Below are 21,644 nucleotides of genomic sequence, written 5' to 3' on the forward strand. Positions count from 1 at the left end.
GTCATATATGCAGGTTAAAATACCAGTGCACATGAAATAAAAATAATTAAATAGACAGATAAATTTCATGAGGATAGAGGAAAGGCTCAGTAGCTAAGAACATTTGTTGCCATCTCAGAGGACCAAAGTTCAGTTCCCAGCAACCACCTAATGGCTAACAACCACCCCTGGCTCCAGTTCTAAGTTCTCCTGACTTCCACAAGTACTGCATGCATGAGATGCAGATGCAGACACACATGCATAAAATTAACAGTCTTTAAATAAATGAATTCATTTCATACTCAGAAAGAGTAAATACTAACAGCTAACAACTGCTTGGAGAGAAAAGGCTTATTTCAGTGGTAGGGCCCCCCGTAGACTGTCTTTGCTATAGAGACAGTTCTATACCCACAAGCATCCAGGCAACACTAAATTGACATGGTAGGTTTTATATATGGGGGGGAGTAGATTATATAGACAGAGATGGTAAACATACATATACACATACATACATACATACATACATACATACATACGAGAGGCCATAATTACACATGTATTGACATGAGGCAATTGAGTGAATCTGATCAAAATAAAATGGACTCGTGTATGAAGAAAACTAGTAATTTTTTTAAAGTATGTGTAATTGCAATTACTCTTTACAATAAGGTAGTCCATCAAGAAACTGGATGTTAAAAGACTCATAATAAGGGATTCTCACATCATAACAATAAACGACACTGCCCCCTTCATGCCACAATCATTACTACAGCTACTTTCAAAACAGCATTAGAAAACCATTCAAAAAGATTGCGGCTGACAACCTCTTGAATTTTGAAGTTAGGAAATATATGAGAATGTATTTAAATATGAAGAAAAACCAGAATCGTACACAACAAAGACACTTACTCCAACCTTCTCTTAGTTGTTACTTTTCATGAGTTTCCTAAGACGACAATTAGCACAAAGTAAAAAGACGAGAAGACTCCATTTGGATGAAACTTACCGACAATGCTTCATTCTCTTTAAGATCCAACCCAAACACATCACGCCGTTTCACTGTGAGGAAATCAGCATCAGGCCCATCTTCATCATCATCATCTCTGTCTAAGAACTGCAAAGGAACTTCCTTGGCCTCCTTCTGGGCCTCCTCAATGTTGGCAACAGATTCAGTGTGAGGTGTTCTTGCTTTTCCCAGCTGCTCTTCCGTTTCTTCATCTTCTGTGTCTTCGTCCTGTTCTTCACTATCACCACTGACCACGTGGTCCTCTGTCTCTTCTATTCTTTTTCCACTTTTGTGAAGAATGGACATTTTCTCACTGAAATAAGCTCGAAATTCTTCTACCTCATCATTGGTGAGGGAGGGATCCCTGGGCTGGATTGCTTCAGTGACTTGATTCCTTACCAATCCTTTGGTAGGCTGCTTCTCCATTTTCTGAAGAAACCTTACCCGTGGGGCCACAGCAAGACCAAGAGACCTTCAGAAATGGAAAGAACGAAGGTAATTATCTCATTATAGTGATGGTATGTTTGTTGTGTTAATGGAAGTTTCTCCACAGCACAGATCTATTTCCATGACTTTTTTTTAAACATTCCTCTAAGACACATCAATTCTGACGGATTAAATGATCCAAAATAAAGCCAAAGTTTTAGACAGCTACCACTGCTTCAACATAGTTGATATGGTATGTAAAATAGAAATAAAGTGGTCACCGTTCATGTACTAGACCCAATTTCCAAGCAAACTCTCAACTTCCTCACAACACATAATAACACCTGCCAGGTCTACCTCACAAGTGCTATGAAGTCTCAATTAACTGTATAGAAATACTTTGCAAAACATAAGCTACTACATAAACTATAAAAGGTATAGCTGAGAAATGAGGAAACAGTTATTCACAAAAAATAGAGCAGAATACATACCATCATTCCTACCTCAAATCCCACTTCTGAAAAAAGAATATGGTATAATCAATGCTACAAAAATAATTTTTCTTTTTAAAAAAGCTAAAGGAGGGAAATCTTGGGGTTTTGTTTCAATTTTGTTTTAAGGTTTTTTGTTTGTTTGTTTGGATTTTGGGTGTTTTGGGGAGGTGGGGTTGGTTTATTTTATTTTGTTTGTTTTTTACCTAAGAGTAAGATTTTGAGTGTTTCCTTCCAGGATCAAAGCTAACAATTTTTACTAAATTCCCACTGGTGGATAGAAATACAACTTTTAAAAAAGCAAAGGTTAAGCCAGGCATGGTGGCACACCTCTTTACTCTTTAATCCCAGCACTTGAGAGGCTAAGATAGGCAGCTCTCTGTGAGTTAGAGGACAGCTCCAGGTCTGCCAAGGTTCCATAGTGAGACAAAGCCTCCAAATAAATAAATAAATGCCAACTTTATCCACTGGTTTTTTTCACCTATATAATTCACTATGGAAACTGAAAAGGTCATTTTGAAAAGCACAATAGAACTGCTAAGGTTCAAAATGTACAGCTCTACCATTTACTAGCTGCATAATCTCAAGAATATTCCCCTCTAGACAGTTTTCTTATCTGCAAAATGGAATGATTGGGAATGCCTACCTAAGAGAGTTATTATATAAAGTTAATAAACAGATACAATACAGTGAAAGTAATAAAGAGGCAACTGTGGCAGTCATTTCTGCCATTACCACTGTCATGATATGAAGGGTTAGGACAATGAGTTTATATATACCAGAGGACTTCTCATAATACAGTACAATGACATGGTTTTCAAGAACTAAAAACCTGAATTCCTTGAAGACCAAGAGTATGTATATACTTGGTCCTGCCCCAACTGGGTATGTCAGACTTTGTTGACTCCCCAAGGAGGGCCTGACCCCCTGAGGAGTAGATGGGAGTGGAAAGGGTGGGAGGGAGGAGAGGGGGGAGAGAGGGAACTGGGTTTGCTATGAAAAATGAAAAATAAATTTTTAGAAGAAAAAAGAGTATACATACATATATAATTCTATCATTGAATATAATGACATATATATATGTATATATATATATAGGTCACTCAAAGTTTTTCTCTAGCACATTTTTTAACCTTGTATCTTATAGACATAGCATAGCAATTGCTTTAGCTATCATAGGCTTCTAGAGGATATCCTACACCTCAAGAAAAGTATATATCTTAATATCAATATAAAATAAAAACACAGTTAAACTATACTGATATCTTAGACTTAACATAATTATTTGCCTTCTATAAACATCACCAAAAGTAAGTCTTCAACAACAAACATGGCATTTATTAGTTTGATGTAACAAAACAGCTTCTAACTATGCCCCTACAGTATTCAAAACCTATGCCCATCATTTGTGAACATTCCAGCTGCAGCAGCCAAAGAAACACAAGTGAACTTCACATAAAATACAAAAGTAGCTAAAAATCCTAATCTTTGGACCATATTAAAAATAATGAAACTAGGAACTAGTAAATAAACATAAGGAAACAAAAGCATGTTTTCCATGGCACATGGGTTTCCACCCATTACTAAAACAGTAATATTATGTAACACTGTCTTACACTGCTATCTAACAAAAGGGTTTTAAAACAGTACAACTGACAGATTATGTTATATTAAACATACAATCTAAGACAGAATAGAAAACAGCATCTTACCCAGGTTGAAATTTTTATTATGAGGGGGAAGTCAAAAGGATACAAATAGTATCATGCATGAAATCCTCAAATAAAAACTTTTTTAAAATTTTCTCTGTTAAACTCAATTTAAAAATAAACATGGAAACCTAAGATAGACATTAAAGTAATGAAGTTCAAGGGTACTTCTAAAGATCTGATCAATGCATTTCCCATGGATAGGGCTTCCTCAAAGAGAGCTAACTCTTCTTTATAGGTGAAAAGATTATCTTTGTTTTTATAATCTCACAACTACTCAAACAAAACCAGTTAGTCATTCCATACGTTTGGCAACCTGAGTCACTAAATCTTGCAACATCTTACAACAGTAACTGCATAAGAGTGTCCATAAGAGGAAAAGACTGAAAAAAATAAACAAAACTTACAAATAAGGGCCTCCTGACAATAAGAACTAAAATGCCAGTTAATTTCCAATAATTAATTTAATATACTTCTCGGCAAATTTCCAATGGTTTGTTCTGAGGTAAAGCAGAAATGGTCTAAACTAGGACTCTTAGACGAAACACTAGGGGCTCTGGCTTTATTACAGCTATGTTATCAATACTTACAGTGCATATTCAGTAATAGGTAACTTGCTCACATTAAATACTTCTTTATCCTTCATAAGATATACTGAACGTATGTAGGAGACAAAACACTGTAAAAACAAAAGTTTAATTACAATGCAATACAAGATAAATACTAAGCTGAACTAAATTAGAAAACTAAGAGATAGTCAGCAGTAGTGAAAAAAGAAACAAAACAGAGCAACAAAACTGTATTTTACATACCCAGAAAAATAAACTTCTACAACTGTAATATGAGAAAAGATTTTGCATTTTATTCCATCAGTCCAACATAATACAAAATATCACCTTAGCTGGGCATGGTGGTACACTGCCCATAATTCCAACACTTCAGAGATAGAAGCAGACACTGGAAATTCAAGTCCAGGCAGGGCTATATGAAATCTTACCTCAAAGGAGACAATTCCTCAACTTCCCAAAAAGCTACTGAATATTAGTACCGCTTAATTATAGTCAAGTGCAATGGGACAACACAGGCAATAGAATAATACAGATGGAGTATCTGTACTGATTACATATTCTTTTAGCTAAGCAAACGTCATCATTTTCCTAAACTGCAATTTAATCTATCAAATTTATAACAGTACCTTCTACTAAGTGTTAAAACAATAAGAAATTCAAATGGAACACCCAGAATATCTTCTGAAATATTGTAAATGCAAATAAATGCTTTTCGTTGGTAATATTACTGTAATAGTCAAAAGATAATTTTTTTCAACAAACTAAAATTTCACTATAAATGAGCCACATTTTGACAGAAAGGTCGTTTTCCCTTTTTTATTATAATTTCAAATAATTTACCATAATTCTAGAAATTTTTACTTCCATTTTTTAAACAAAATTATGTCATCCTGATCCTATCAGTTTATAAAAATAAATAAATACTAAAATAGATCTAAGCAAGCATTTTTACTTTAATGACAGTTTGTAAAGTACTGACCACAAAAGTTTAAGAACTCAAGTCTGAATGCCCAGCATCCACATTGAAAGTCTGGGCATGCAGAATGTGCCTATAACTCCAGCAATGGGAAGCCAGTAACAGAAGGGTCCCTGCAACATGCAGCCCAGCTAGTCTAAGTCTAGCCAGATGCATAGCTCCAGGTATAATAAAAAACATTGTCCCAAAAAAAATAAGGTAGAGAATGATTGAAGACACCCATAATTGACCTCTAGCCTCCACACACAGGTAATCACACCTATACATGCAAATGCCACATGCACACACAAGAATGCATACAGTACACATATATAATTTTTAAAGGGGTATTTAATCCTTCTGTCCATATTTCTTAAACTTTACATTTTCTTGTGCATTTCTACATTTACATCAATCTTTTCTACCCAACTAATGTCCCCACAAACTTTCATTTTCTGGCTCCAAAGGTATTGACAATGAATGGTGCTGATTCAAAGGTATTTTCCCCTCCAATCATCCACAAGAAATAATACCACATGCTTATAGGTTTTGTTCCATTCAGATTAATCAAAAGCTAGAAAGTCACTTTTCTGAAACCAGATGGCCTGATGGCACTCTGAACACAGTCATTTTACTAAGCCATGCATGACACCAATAAGTCACATCATTTACTTCAGTGTACTAATCTAGTTTTTCTTCTAGAAGGCTCATTTCCTATATTCTCAAATCATTGAAATTACATCTTTTCAGCATTTTCTATTCCTAAACAACCTGCTAGTCATGTAGTACATCACACCACCAGCATTTTCAGCATTATGTGGCTTTTAATTTCTAATATTTCTCCTCACAAATAACTGATCTGAAGATTGATTAGTCTGACTTGGCCATTCCAGAATGTACACACATTTCAAAATGTCAGATGTACATCATAAATAAAATGTCTGTGTAGGAAATTTCTTACTAAGACTCTTTTAGTCCAGAAAAACAATAAAAAATTAAGCTGTATTAACAGATTCAAATTTCATTATTGAAGATAATTTGCAAAAATCTATGCCAACTAGAAATTTAGCTTAATACAAGACAATGCTAATCTATCAGAAAATGCAATCAGAACATATAACAATTTCATTAAAAAAATAAGAAGTTAAGTTTATCAAGCATACTAGACACCAGGCTGCTTCAAACCTAAAAATCATCTTGGACTTTCCCCTGTATCTCTAACAAAATTATACACAAGTAAATTTTAAGAAACACTTTTTTAAATTAAGAAGCCATCTATGTAAAAATTCCATTGCTTAAACCTTTCAGCTATAGCCATGCAACATAGTAATAGCAGAAACTGATGATATATAATTTAATTATATAAATGCATTCCAAAACAAATCCTGAATTCATAGGTAACTTACCCTTTGAGCTCTTTCTTTTAAATCTTGGTCTTGGGCTAAAAACGATTCTAATTTTTTCTGAACATCAATAAGTTTTTCTGGATTGATTCTTTTTAATAAAAAATAAATAACAGTTAAACTAAAAAGCAATCTTAATTTCAAAATCATGAATAATACATAGCATTTTCTTATTCCCCCTCAATTTGACTTTAAGTGTTAACATTACTTCTCATCTATTGACCGAGAATAAAACAGGAAGAAGAAAATGAAAAGACAGTAGATTTGAGTAAGAGAAGTTATCTACATTAATACCATTATTACCATTGGCTACTTCTTATTCTATAAAGCTACAAGATTCTCATAGGACATAATGAAATAAATTTCAATGTCACTTTTACAAATGATCCTGCTTTAAATCAAATATATAAAATAAATTTCGAGTAATAAAGATATAGAAATTTTTACCTATTTAAAAATTAGATACATCAGAAACAGTAAGTTTTGCTCAACTATGCTATAGCAAAGAATGAAAGGGTCTACATTTCACAATAGACTTCACTTGTTTTTCTAACTTGAAACTTATGACATTATTCCAATGCTAGCATAGCAACAGGGAACAGTAAGTGTAGATGAAGCTGGTTTTCCTTTATTATTAAATTTTTCAGAACATACAAAGCTACATACGACTTTTTAAAAGTCTTTTTCTCCCCTCTAAATCAGAAGCCAGATGGTGGACTAGATTATGAGGAAGAAGGAGGCAAGTGTAGGCAATAAGCGCAGTGATGTCATGTTCTCACTCCTAACAGCAGCACAGGAACAACTAGCTCTTACTTGATCTCCTTCACAGGCACTTTCTTCTGGAGAAGCTGCTGCACCATGCCTTGTTCTTCTGAGGGTAGTAAAATTAATAAAGCTTCTCCATCCTCTTTGTATCTAAGCAAAACAAAATGTTTTAAATGCATCAAGACAATCTTCATTCTACATTTTGACAGTAAAATGAGTAGATGACATGAAATCAAGTTCTCTTAATTAGTAAATGCTAGAAATACCCACTTTTAATTTTCTATGATGTCAGAAAAGTAGGACTCTAGTTGCCTTATATCAAATTCCAATCGCCTGCTATAAGTCCCATTGTCTTTAAGGCTGTACCTCAAAAGTAGAGGTAGCATGTAAAAACAATAAATAAGCAACTAAACAGAATTCATCTTTTGAGACAGGGATCTCCATATTGTAGGCCAGGATGTCTTTGCTTTTGTATGGAACCCATGCTGCGCAACAATAGGCCCAACTCCAAAGGAAATACTTTTAAATAGGTTCATACAAATATATCAAAGAGACTGTTTCCACCTAAACCACAGGAGTGTTACGACAAAATTACTTATTAAACATGGCAACCAAATACACTGAAGAAATCAGTTTGTTGGGAACACTGACATATTATACTGACATACATATGCCTGCAATTTCTGGATACAGGAGCAGGCAGAAGAATAGCTGCAGATTCAAGGTAAGATTGAGCTATACAGTTAAAACTCTGTCTGAGAAAACCAAAATATATAAATCAATCTTCCTACAGACTTTATTAATACCTTTAAAATAAAACTTTTCAGATCAATTTAAGAAATGGGCCTATGTAAATACCTCCAATCCTTATAACTGTTCTTCCCTCATCTAAGGCCAAGTCTTATTTTATAACCATACCTTCAGGAATCTGTGCTGACACAGGCCAAAAGCTTCCTAAAGTACTCAAGTTGTTTGTGCTGCCTGAATATATTTACTAACATCACAGTCGGTACACATGAGCAACAAAACAGAATCAAAAGGGATATTTAGGGAATTTTTTATTTACACAGAAGAAAACATAATCTCAAAGCATTCTTTACATTCATGCTATAAAATCTGAGGTGCACATGTTTATAACTAACCAAGTAACTACTTACTAAGAGGCCATGACTCAGGAATAAACCAAACACAGAGAAGCAGGACCCTGTCTTGAAGCAAAGTAACACTCAGCAGAAACGGCAAACACATTACAAGCACAAGATTCAGGAAAACAATCAAAGAATGCCAAAGAACAATCACAGGCAACAAACGCCACCAGTCAGAAGTAGAGAAGAACTATTCAGAAGTGCCAGAACAACAAAAATATGACACAGCAGATGGAATTTCAGGTAGGTCTTTAAGGTAGATAAGGGACATAAGGTGTTCTAAAAAATGCTGTGTCATGGTATAAGAAACCAGACAATACAAAACTGATTTAATAAAGAGGGACCTAAAAAAAGGAAAGGTCCACAGTGGGAATACAAAAATGAACAGCAGGAAAGATGACTTAAAAAGCTATATACAAGCATGGTTTTGCACTACCTGAATGCCTCTGCAAGAGATTCTGTAGCACTGTCTGAAAATAGTATTTTATCATTGAATGTTGAAAGAAAAACTGGCTTTAACAACTTAACTAAGAGATGGTACACTTTTATTATGAAAACTAAAGGAAAGCTTTTTATCTTACATATTAATTTTAAAACTCAACTCCACTATAATTAGAAAAAAATATATCCTTGTATGAACAGACTGAAAAAGAGTAAAAATATATCAAAATGTTAAGCTAACTTATTATAAATAATTTGTTAATTTTTTTAAATCTTATTAATATGCCAGGTGCTAAAATGTGAGAAAAATAGACATCATGCTGGCTATTAACAAAGTTGAGTGCCTATATGAATTGGTATTTAAAACCAGAAATAAATCCCAGCACTCAGGAGGCAGAGACAGGTGGATCTCTGTGAGTTCAAGGCCAACCTGGTCTACAGAGTGAATTCCAAGACAGCCAGGGCTACACAGAAAACTTTGTCCATAGTAACATAGAGGAAGCTGCAAGAGCATGACAGAGAATTCTACCTAATAGCCTAGATATTAACAAAATTGTCCAGAAATGATGACATCTTAAATGAACTTGAAAAATCAGGAGTCAGTCTAACATTAAGTGTAGAGACACAGAAAGAACAGTCAAGTTTCACAAGTGAAAAGGTCATATTTCAGTGATCAATGAATACTTGAATATTTTTGTCTTCATGCTTATTTTTCTTATACACATAAGAAATATGAATATATAAATACTCCTTTATCCAACTATATGTTAGAACTGAAAAAACAGTTGTAAATACTTTCCTCATTGCTTAAATGCAAAATTGTATGGTTCCAAGTTATTCATCTTCATTTACTACCAAAAAAAAATATGAATTTAAAACACTCCTCTTTAGCCATTTGACTAAACCATACATGATGGCAGAAGTTATTAGATAGATGACAGACATCAAAACAGCTGTGTCTGCTCTTTGAGGATAGGTTAAAAGTCAGAGAACAGACAGGCGGTGGTGGTCCGCACAGCAGGTAGCGCTCTGAGTTCCAGGACAGCCAGGGCTATACAGAGAAACTCTGTCTCAAAACCAAAAGAGAAGTCAGAGGACAAGTTGAGGAGGTGGCACCATGATGAACTAGGAAAAAGCAGCACATGCTTTGTTGAGTAAGAGTGAGGGAAGACCTGAGTTCAGTTCCCAACATCCCAGTGAAAATCTAGGTATAGCCATGTATGCATAGAACTCTAGTGCTGAGTAGAAAGGAAAACAGGAGAATCTCTTGGACTTGCTGGCCATCAATTTAGAAAAAAAAAGTCTTTGTAATACAATCTAGTAATGAAAAAAGGAAAGAAGAAAAAGAAAACCAACTAACCACTCTAACATAATAAATGTAATAAAAAGGATACAGAAAAGAGAAGGGTACAAAGGAGTGGCCTACGGAGGATAACAGAAAGAGCCATACAGATAACTGTGGGGAAAGCAACTAATAAAGAAACAACTAATATAAAAGGTCCTAAAGCAACACCATGCCTAACATATGTAAGCAGCAGGAAGACACAGAACAAGAAAAGCAAACAAACAGGGAAGTGTATAGGCCTGTCACTGACTGAACTGGAGTGAAGAGAATTTGAATTACATTTTAAAAGACAACTGCCTGCTGGACTGAGTAGCATAGGAGAACAAGGAGGAAGGAGGTGCCTGAGAAACAGCTGACTCCTAAGAAATATCAAACCCTTACTTGCCTCTGTGCCTCTGCCAGCTGTGTGTCATCCCAGCTCTTCAATGCTTCAAGTTACAAGACAAAGGATTTACTCTGCCAGTTATTAAGCCTTTAAAGCCCAGTTACCAAGAGACATAGGTAGATAGCCATAATGAAGCAATTTCCTCCTTGGGAGAAACATACTCAGTAGAACTTTAAAATTCCTAGCTAAGTGAATTTTTAAGAACAGGAAATTTCACTCGAAAATACTGTTCCTATCACATACCTAATAAATTCACATTAGGCTTCATTTTTTGTGGAAATTGGCTGTTCTCTATTATTTCAATTTGCAAAGAGCTAAGGAGTCTTTAAAAATTATCATTGATTCCTTAAAATATGAGCATTTTCTGCAAACCATGAGCCCTTCACAATTTAGGAATTTGAACTAGTTTACAGCTTCATACTTGCTGCTAAAATGCACACCAAAGACATATGAAATGCAAAAGCTTGGCTCTGCTGTCCCCTAGTGGAATCATAGCTTATTATCTAAATTAACTCAGAATTTTGAGAACTACAAACAAGGCGTAAATGACTAAATGGGAATACAGCTAAAATGATTTTTTTCTCTCAGCACTCTACAATGGAAACAGTTACATATAAACGCCTATCTTATATCCTAGCCTCCCTACTACCCACAAACAAAAGGCTTATCTGGCATGTGCCTGCTTCCTAAAAACAAATCTTCTGTGTTTTCAACTGCAAATTTTTATTTAAAATAAAGGTCAGACTTTTGAGTACCAAAAATTGCAAGCCTTAACGACAATCGCTTTTAAGTGGCAAAATGTACCACAGGACAGACCAAAACACTATCTTCACTCACTTGTCTCAAAAAGGACATCATTTTGTTAAATGGATTAAGGGAAATTTTTCTTTGTTATAGATCCAACAAATTCATTAAAGATCAAAGAATCCATTATAACAATAAATGCATAGAGGCAATAAACACCTGAATTGCCCTTTATTTTTCCTTGGTAAAGCACAAAAAAACAAAAAACAACAAAAAAAGCCATATTTTCCAACTTTAGCAATGTTTCTAACAAATCCACTTTTTTTATATTTATATATTAATGCTCAATTCCAAAAACAAACACTTTCTGGCAACCTGGTTTTAATTACAGCCTAACACAAGATTTTAATTAGTTTCAATTTTTAATTTAGCCTTTATTCAACTCAATTATTCAGTCTCATGGCCCACGAAGCTTTCTCATTATCTCTAAACCCATTAATGGCCATTTGAAACCACCAGAGAAAAAAGTAAGCACAATAAATGCAAACCTTTTCATTGACTACACATCTGAAATAGTCAATTCAGAATGTGTTGTTTATGTATGAAGGGTCAGACTTCTACTTTAAAAGCTAATGACTATGGTAAAAATATACATTAAAATATTCTTTAAAATAGTATTCTCTTCAGACTCAGCATTGCAATGTTATCCTATAAGTCAGCTCCATAACCATCAAGACCCAATTTAATGCTCAGCATAGCATGTTCAACTATACTATATTTCAACCAACTTCTCCAAAACTAAAAATTTGGAATACTTTTCTTTTTTGAATCGTTTCTTGATATACTGAACTGTTCATTAATCTCATATGGAGAGATTTCAAAATGCTGCTAAATTCTATGAAAGAATCAGTGCATACTTACCACATCACACAACTGGCACAGGTGAAAGGCCTGTAAGTCATCCTCTGGGCTAGTATTTTTGAAAGATACCATATACAACCATTCCTATCTAAAGACATACAGAACCACAAAAATGCAAATGTGCATGGGTGCATGCACCAATTTTTATGAACTACATGCTTACTAAAGGGAACTAAGTCATTGGGGGAAGGGTTTTATTACCCACCAGCTTCCAAAAACTCTCTCCATGAAAAATAATTCAAATGTGAACCCATAATATTAAGGTACACCTTCTTAAGAAACTGAAAACTGGTGAGATGGTTTAGTGGGTAAAGGCGCCTGCCACCAAACCCTAGAAACCTGAGTTCAAGCCCTGGAACCCAATCGAAAACAGAAAAGGAAAACTGACCCCCCCCAAAGTTGTCCTCTGATCTCCACAGGCATGTCATGTGTACTCACACATACATCATACACTTACACACATACACATACAACACTAGTAATTAAAAACAGAACAGTTTTGTGTCCCATTTTTCTTAGCTCTCAGAAAACAAATTTTAGAGGCTAGTTCTGTTCTACAGAACTCAGTCTCAACTCTTACCTCTTGTTTAAAATATATTAATTCCAATCCAGAGATTTATTTTTGTACCTTCTAGCATATCAATCCACATTAAAATATGCCTACCATTACAGTAGTCTTCCTTCTTTTATTCTTAAAAGAAACATTTGTGTATATTTTTACTACAGTCATATTTGATGGTGACCCATGATGCAAATTCAGATCAGTCAGAAACACTTAGACATTCTTAACAGTCTATGAAAATTAGAAAACAGGAAAGGAGACGCTCTATTTCTTATTATGCTGTAGAAAAACATGAAAAACTTTTTTTTACTTCAGCTGAGAAAACCTGTCTCTACATATAAAAATATCTGTTATTTTCTTCAAAGTTAGCTAAAAACTGAATGTGAAAGGGAAGAAAAGAAGGGAAAGTTTGCAAAGAAAGAGGAAGGAAGTTTGCAAGAAGGAAAGATGGGAGGAAGGAAAGGGAGAGCAAGAAAGAGGAGAGGCTCAGGGGAAGAAGGAAGGAGGAGAAGGAGCGGGCACTGATGAGGTAGAAAGACAAAGCCAGCCAGGGAGAAGTCTTTGGCCCTCAGGCCTGAAGATCCTATCATCCCTGGGGAAAGCCTTGAAATCAAGCAGATACTATCCAGTTAGATCAACACCAAACTGCATGAAAGTACCAAATTACACCATTTTGATGGCAAGGAAAACAGTAAGAAAATGTAAACCAAAGAAATTGTTCAACTACAGCTAATCATAAACATGACTTTATTACAACCAACATTTATGTTACTTACAACTCCTATTATAAATATCCTATTACAACAATTTTATTTAAATGTTATTCATCTTTTTTTCATTTTTTGCTATTCTATGTTGCATGTTCATGTGAGTGTATGCACGTGAAGGCCAGAGATAACTGTTAGTGTCGTCCCCATTTGCTCTTCGTCTCATTTTTTGAGACCATCTCTCACTGAACCTGGAACTCAGCTACTCAGCTAGGCTAGCTGGCCACTGAGTTCCAGGGATCTACCTATCTCTATCCAACAGTCGTAGAATGCAGATGCATATCACTTCCCAAGTGTTTGTACATGGGTACCAGAGATTCAAACTCAGGTCCTCATATATGCAGGGCAGGCACTACAGACCTCACATGCTAGGATGAGAATTCTTCCACTAAACTATATTGTCAGTCCTCTTTTAGCTTCTTTTTAAAGCAAGGCCTAAACTGCTTAGGCTTGCCTTAAACTTAGTCTGAAGCCCAGGCAAGCCTTGAACTTTAAGTTCCATCTACCTCAGCCCTCCAATCTCAGCTGAGAGCCATCACATCCAGATTTCAGCTCTCAATTTTACAAATTTCACTGTAATCTCAATAGTACTAACACATTACATAACACTTTTCAGTCTTTTAGAGCCATTTGTAATTTAGCTGTGACTTTGCTTTATGTTCTAGACATTTTCCCACAGCTCATTAGCCAGTCTAAGATGCTTTAACTTGAAATATAAAAAAACAGAGAAACAAACAAATGAAAAAAGTCACTGGGAGAGACCTTCACCAGTGCTTTTGCTCTCACTTAGAAAAAGAAATATATGACTCCTACCAAACCTGTCCCTTACTAAACCCTATACCACAGAAATTAAAAGGCCTAGGCTAGAGAAGTCAGACTGCCTGGCTCAAATCTTGGCTCTTTGTATTTTCAAACACATTGTATTGCTGCTTAAAAACTGGATTTCTTCATATGAAAATAGAGAGGTCATGATGATTCAATGAGATGTCGGTCAGTAAGTGGTTCTTAGAAAAATTTAGAAGGATAAATTAAAACAAAATACAAAACTTCATGGACTATTCTCAACTACAACAGCCTTCAGGCTATAGTTTTTTGGGTTTTTTTTTTTTTACTGTTTATTGTGCATGCATGTGTGAGAAAGAGAGTGAGCAAGCCATAGTCTTTGTAGAGGTCAGAAGACAACTTTTTGGAGGTGGTTCTCACCTTCTACCTGCTAAAGAAGGCTCTCTTGCTTCTGCTAATACAGGGTTACTCTAGGCTAAGAGTCCAAGCATCTGAACAAACCAGCTAGCCATCTTACCATAGGAATACAGAGGTAAGTACCCCTATATTAGGCCTTTAAGTGAGCTCCAGGGGTCAAAGTCAGATTGTTAGGCTTATATGGCAAGCACTTTAATCCACCAAGCCATCTCCCTAGCCCTATCAGGAAGTTACTAACTCACAACAAAACACTAGCACTCACATACCTAATTGTTCCATTCTTTGTTTACCTACAGCTAGAGCAGAAGCAAGCTTTGTTATTAAACAATACAAAAGCAAAGAAATGGGCCAGCCCACCTACCTGGCAGTTCTACCAGCTCTGTGAATATATGTGTTAGCATCCTCTGGACAATCAAACTGAAGAACCCAATTCACAGCTGGAAAATCTACACACAAGAAATAATAAGGGAAAAAAAACAATTTCAATATCTATCTAGACTGCTGTACTACTGTTATTTTACAGTATCATATGCCAAAACTTTCTATCACATCTCCCTAACAAAACTTTATTAAAAATAAAATCAGGGCGCCGGGCGGTGGTGGCGCACGCCTTTAATCCCAGCACTTGGGAGACAGAGGCAGGCGGATCTCTGTGAGTTCGAGGCTGGGCTAGACCGACAGCCTCTAAAACAATACAGAGAAACCCTGTCTCGTAAAAAAAAAATAAATAAATAAAATAAAATCAGTTGTATTAACCAAGAAATTTTAAATATTTCTCTATTTTAACAAAGTGAATTAAAATTAGATTGCTTCTTTCTGAAACAGAAGAACCAGTTGCATTGTGACAACAATGAAGCACCCTGATGTTTGTTTAATTACCTTAAAGCAACACTCTTCATAAGGTCCCAGTAAACTGGTTTCTGGGTCAGAGGAGATGGCTCATTTTGGTAAAGTACCTGTCACACAAGTATGAGGATCTGAATTTGAATCCCCAGGACTCAAATATAAATCATGTTTTAAGTCAGGCATAGAAGCACTTTCCTCGTAGCTACAGCTTGGAAAGCGGGGATAAGAAAATATTTAGGGCTTGACAGTTATCTGACTTAACAGATTCTATGAACTCCAAATTCTGTGAGATACTAGATATCAAAAGCTAAAGTAGAAAGCTTAGAAAACCTTAGAAATTACCTCTAGCCTCCACACACTTTGCACACCCACAACATATACATGGTTACACAGACACATAAAAATAAGAATTTAAAATTATTAAATATTTTTTAATTTACATAAAGCTTTAGTTTTCTTGCTAGTCCTACCTCTAAATAAACTGATATGCAATTATATACCCTTTATTTCTGGATACTACAAGCTTTATTCATTTTCAAAGAAGTCTACTCTCAATTCTAATCACTTACAGGGTTTGCTTCAAGGATTTCTAATGATAATAAGTAAAATAATTTTTGTCTGATTTTTTTTGTTTGTTATTTTGGTTTTTGAGACAGGATTTCTCTGTGTAACCCTGGCTCTGTAGATCAGGCAACCTTGAACTCAGAGATCAGCCTGTCTCTCCTTCCCGAGTGCTAGGATTAATGGCATGTATCACCACAGCCTGGTAAAATAAGTAAATAATTTTTAACTAAAAAATAAATAAATAAATAAATGAACAAATAAATAATAAAAGAAGGAAGAGGAAGAGGAGATGATCACTCTACAGGGCCAAGATCACAAAGAGAATCACTTAAAAAAAATTTTCAGCTGTAAGTGGTTATATACACCTCCAATCCCAAGCATTTGTAACTTTGGGCCACACTAGTCTACAAAGCTAGTTCCAGACCAGCTAGAACTACACAGTCAGACCCTATCTCAAAAGAAAGTAATTGCTAAAGTAGGGTAATATGTTTATCTACTGTTGATTTATGTTTTAAATATACTATAATTAATTACACAGTAAGTGACTGAAGAATTCAAGTTACCAGCTCTCTAGTCACCCCACCTCATCCTATCCCGCAAAGCTACAAGATGCTTGTCACCACAGTACCTTTTTGAAAATAAAATTAAAGTATGTTAAAAATAGTGACATTAAAATAAGAATGGCTGGTCAAAAAGGAGATTTCACTGATTTTTCTTATTAATTAAGTTAACAATTTCAGTCTTCAAAGTTATAAGATTTTTTTTAATCTTTAAACTCTTCCTTTGATGACTATAGAGGTTCCTCAGGGTTATGATTTAATTATCATGAAACATAACCAAGCTCACAAGAGATGTAAATACTACACAAAGTTTCACTGTCATCTCTCATGTTCATCAACTTACCAATTTACTAATGTTTCTCTCACAAGATCTGAGACTCTGAGAATTCCAGAAAAACACCCTATAAGTAAATATATTTGTCATGACCACAGCAATGGTACTCCAGGAAGTTTACTTACCCAATCCCCTGGCTGCAATATCAGTAGCAAACAGCACTGCAGCCCTTTTTCGGACAAATTCATTGTAGACTTCCATTCTTCTCATCTGCTGTTGCCGGCCATGGAGAGCAAGGATAGAGATACCTGGGCGCAGCCGGCAGAAAACCCTGTACAGGTACTGAACCTGGGCACAAGCAGAAGGGTAAGTCTGGCACCTCTTCAGAATGAAGTACGAATTTCACCAACTGACAGTTTTTTAAAAGAAATCTCGTCTAGATTTAAAGTCTTGAAACATTTTTGCTTATATATTTTCTAAAAGAATTTTTATTTCAAACAAACTTTTAAAAATCTCAATTACTATAGATGAAATTTGGAAAAAAAAAAGGAAAAAATTGCTCTTACATTTCTAAGTCACCTAAATTGCTTCCAGTTTTGAAAAGCTGTGAGAACATGACTTCTGTAAAACTGTATTTAAAGAAGACACTCTATCATATGGATACCCAGGAGACACTTAAGAGAAACACGTGAAGAACTCCTGCAACTTCATTGCTATCTCTTGACCTTCACAGCAGAACTGCAGCTTATGTTTTAAGCCTGAAAGTCTTTTTCTTTTGGGTTTTTGGGTTTTTCTGTCCCTTTCTTTTCTTTTGTTTTTGTTTTTGTTTTGTTTTGTTTTGTTGTTTTTTTTTTTTTTTGCTTGTTTGTTTCTTCAAGACAGGGTTTTTCTATATAGCCCTAGCTGTCCTGGAACTAGCCCTTGTAGACCAGGCTGCCCTCATACTCACAGAGATCCACCTGCCTCTGCCTCCCGAGTGCTGGGATTAAAGGCGTGCACCACCACAGTCTGGCCCAAAAGTCTTATTACTCAAGTTGTAATTCATAAATTTCTACAACAAAATGTCCTTAGGTTGTGTATTTACTTCCTAAACCAATAGGCTGTGTTAACCTTCTCCTCTGAGTGAGCACTTAGCTGTACCCCCTTCCTGAAAAGATAGGACTTAAAAACTTAGACATAAATAAAATTTTATTATAAATGTATTTCAATGTATAGGCCTAAAGGAGTTAACTGTTGTCTTAGCTTTATTTCTTTAATATGTACTTACTACTAACTGGATACTGTTAGACTGAGGCAGAATTCAACGTCATTTCTAACACATATTAAGAAAATTTGTATACATAAATTTTTAAAAAATGGATTCAAAGAAAACTTTTTGAACTCTGAAATGACAAAATCACAATAAAAGATGAAGCCTGAATTGCACAACTTGTTACTAGTCCTAAGTGTTTCTGCTTTACCAACAGCAAAATTCTATATAAGAACACAGGTCTGCCTCTAAACATATAAACTGCATGCATTACTTGTGAAGGGAATTATGTGTCACCTTCCTTTTTGGACCAAGGATTGCTGTTTTATTACTTCTATGCTCTTTAATAGTCTAGAGCCAAGAGAAGCTCTGATTCTAGCACATTTATGCCAATAAAATCAAGAATATTGGACTCATGCCTTTTTACTATAAAGATACATGAAGAAGACACTACAAAAAAGGAGATGGTAAAGGAGGATCTGCAGGCCACAGATGCACCTAGGCAAGTTAGTTTTATGAAAATCACATACAGAAATTCAGTTAAATGACTTTAAGAAAACTTTCTGCAATCTGACTCTCTTGAATCAAAAATGGGCTTTGATTCCTATTCTTTAAGAAATCAGCTGAAGCTGAAGGTAAGTGTGACCTTATGGAATCTAAGCATGGACTTCTCTAACTCACAGAAAGTCATTAGAGGGTTTTAGGCAAATCAGCGGCACATTCTAGTGGCCACTTCCCAAAAACCACTCTAGCTAAAGCAGAAAATCTAAAAGAATGGGAAGATCAAATGGGAGGCAAACAGAAAGTTAAGCATGGTCCAAACTGTACTGGAGATGATGAAAAGGTATAAAGCTAACAAATTACCAATAGCACCACTATGGATGAAAAGACCAGAATTAAGGATTATAAAAATGGAGACAAGTTTGGGGAAGCAAATCTGGGAACAGCAACTCTTACATTTTTTTCAGAGGCCTCTATATACAACTAGATATTCTCAGCAGTCGAAGGAGAGCTCGGGAAAGAAATCAGGACTTGAGATGGTGATTCTGCAGTTGACAGTATACAGACTGCATTCACACCATGAAAGTCAGGAAGTTACCCACAAAGCATATTAAGAAATGGAGGCAGAGAAGTACTCAAAAGTTCCAGTAGTCAAACAGAGGAAAAACCCAGCAAAAGTAGTTAAAATAGATCAGTCAGTAAGGTAGAATACAAGTGAATGGGTATGAAGTCAAAATTTTAAGATAGGGCATAGACAAGATATTGCAGAAAGATTTTTTAAAAGGATTGATCCCAAAAAGATCCTAAAAAGGACTTTCAGGTATAACAATTCAAATATGCCTTAAAAAGCACCAACTATTTACCCAGAGGCAGGCAAAGGTATGTAGTGCAAGCACTACAAAAAGAGATGACCATGAACAAAGATTTGGGGCATAGGGAAAAAAGAATATTCAGTTCCATGCTCCTAGAGGTAAGAAGAACTACTACATTATAAAAGCCTCAACTTAGCCTAGCTAAGTTCCTTCTGTGGGTACTTCTGATGGAGACTACTATGTTCCCAGAATTATTAACATCTAAAACAGTACTAAAGAAGAGACAGCCAAGTGCCTGCTTTCAATGGGCTTGAAGTCTCATTCATGATTTTTTTCCAATAACAACACAGGCTGGGCGGTGGTGGTGCATGCCTTTAATTCCAGCACTCAGAAAGCAGAGGCAGGTGGATCTCTGTGAATGAGACCCGCCTGGTCTACAAGAGCTAGTTCCAGGACAGGCTATGCAGAGAAACCCTGCCTCAAAAACCAAAAAACAAAAACACAAGATTTTCGATCTTTACAGATCTGTCTCCTAGCATTGCATAGCATACAGAGTAATGATTTGTCTAACTGAATTATGGACAGCTCAAGGATGGTGATCTAATGCAAACACATTCAAAAGGAAAAATTAAAGAGTCAATACCTCTTTGCAACTGGAGAAAAACACAATACTCTTCTTCTTTAGGTGGCTTCTCAAAAAGGAAAACAGCACACTGATTTTTTGGTGCAGCTCACAAACTATATAGTTCTGTTCCAATGTAGCAGGGGTGCTTGTAGAACCAAGAAAAACAAATTCTTTTAACAATGTCATATTTCTGCTTTGAAATCAACACTAAAAAAACAAAAATAAATTTACCAGTGGTCCATTCTCCCAATTTCTGTCATACAAACACTTTTTTCTCTATTGTTCTCTATAAAAGAAATTTACCATGGCTAAATATATTCAGAGGTTGCATGAAAAGATATGAACAGAGAAGTACAAAACCAAGAGTCAACCACAGAAAGAAGACGAAAACCATCACCTATGAGAAGCAGCATAGGAAAACTGTGGACCTGATGACTAATGTCTACATCATTTATTGGGTTAGAGATCAGAGAAATAAAAACATTCATCTAAGCAATTTAAACTTAACATATGCATGTTTCATAGTAAATGTGACAAAGAAGAAAATATATCAATATTGAACTCACATTAGTAATCATGTATGATGAAGCATTTATGGGCATCCAATATTAAAATGGGTTAATATACAAAAGTATGAAGAAATGGCTAGTAAATGGATCATCATTGGTAGATAGTAAGATCACATATAGCAGGTATAAAGAATATATTGTAGACATGGAAGTAGGAGACAGACATATTAGGAAGGAGAGGTTCAATGGGGGAAGAAAGGACGTAAGAGAGAGTAATGGAAATGTAATGACTGTTTATTACATGTATATATGTATACATACATGTGAAATTATGAATAAGCGACATTTTTAGAGAGTATATTGTAGGCCGGGTGGTGGTGGCGCACGCCTTTAATCCCAGCACTTGGGTGGCAGAGGCAGTCGGATCTCTATGAGTTCAAGGACAGCCTAGTCTATAGAGCGAGTTCCAGGACAGACTCTAAAGCAATACAGAGAAACACTGTCTCGAAAAAACCAAAATAAATAAATAAAATCAAAATAAAAAATGGTGCTGAGATAGCTGGTTGTCAACATGTAGAAGAATGCAAATAGAAACATATCTATCGCCATGCACAAAACTCAAGTACAAATGGATCAAAGACCTCAATATAAATCCATCCACACTGAACCTCATAGAAGAGAAAGTGGTAAATACACTTGAATGCATAGGCATAGAACACTTCCTAAATAAAACATCAATAGCATAGACACTGAGAGCAACAATTAATAAATGGGACCTCCTGAAATTGAGAAGCTTCTGTAAAGCAAAGAACACAGTCAACAAGACAAAGTGACTCCCTACACAATGGGAAGATTTTTCACCAACCCCGCATCTGACAGAGAGCTGATCTC

The 21,644-nt window shown here is 35.4% G+C and overlaps 1 protein-coding gene across 1 annotated transcript in view; it reads right to left on the bottom strand.

Annotated features, from left to right (window-relative positions):
* The window catches only part of Ddx10 (DEAD-box helicase 10), a 152,531-nt gene that overhangs the window by 112,293 nt on the left and 18,594 nt on the right, over positions 1-21,644 (bottom strand). Inside the window, exons 7-13 of the mRNA XM_005069535.4 lie at positions 20,263-20,389; positions 17,243-17,405; positions 15,175-15,259; positions 7,352-7,453; positions 6,542-6,629; positions 4,202-4,290; positions 986-1,457 (exon numbers count right to left, since the gene is read on the bottom strand). Of these exons, the coding sequence (XP_005069592.1) occupies positions 986-1,457; positions 4,202-4,290; positions 6,542-6,629; positions 7,352-7,453; positions 15,175-15,259; positions 17,243-17,405; positions 20,263-20,389 (1,126 nt within the window). The remainder of the gene's footprint in view (positions 1-985; positions 1,458-4,201; positions 4,291-6,541; positions 6,630-7,351; positions 7,454-15,174; positions 15,260-17,242; positions 17,406-20,262; positions 20,390-21,644) is intronic.

This window comes from Mesocricetus auratus, unplaced genomic scaffold (assembly GCF_017639785.1).
Source record: "Mesocricetus auratus isolate SY011 unplaced genomic scaffold, BCM_Maur_2.0 Super-Scaffold_100022, whole genome shotgun sequence".
NCBI lineage: Eukaryota > Metazoa > Chordata > Mammalia > Rodentia > Cricetidae > Mesocricetus > Mesocricetus auratus.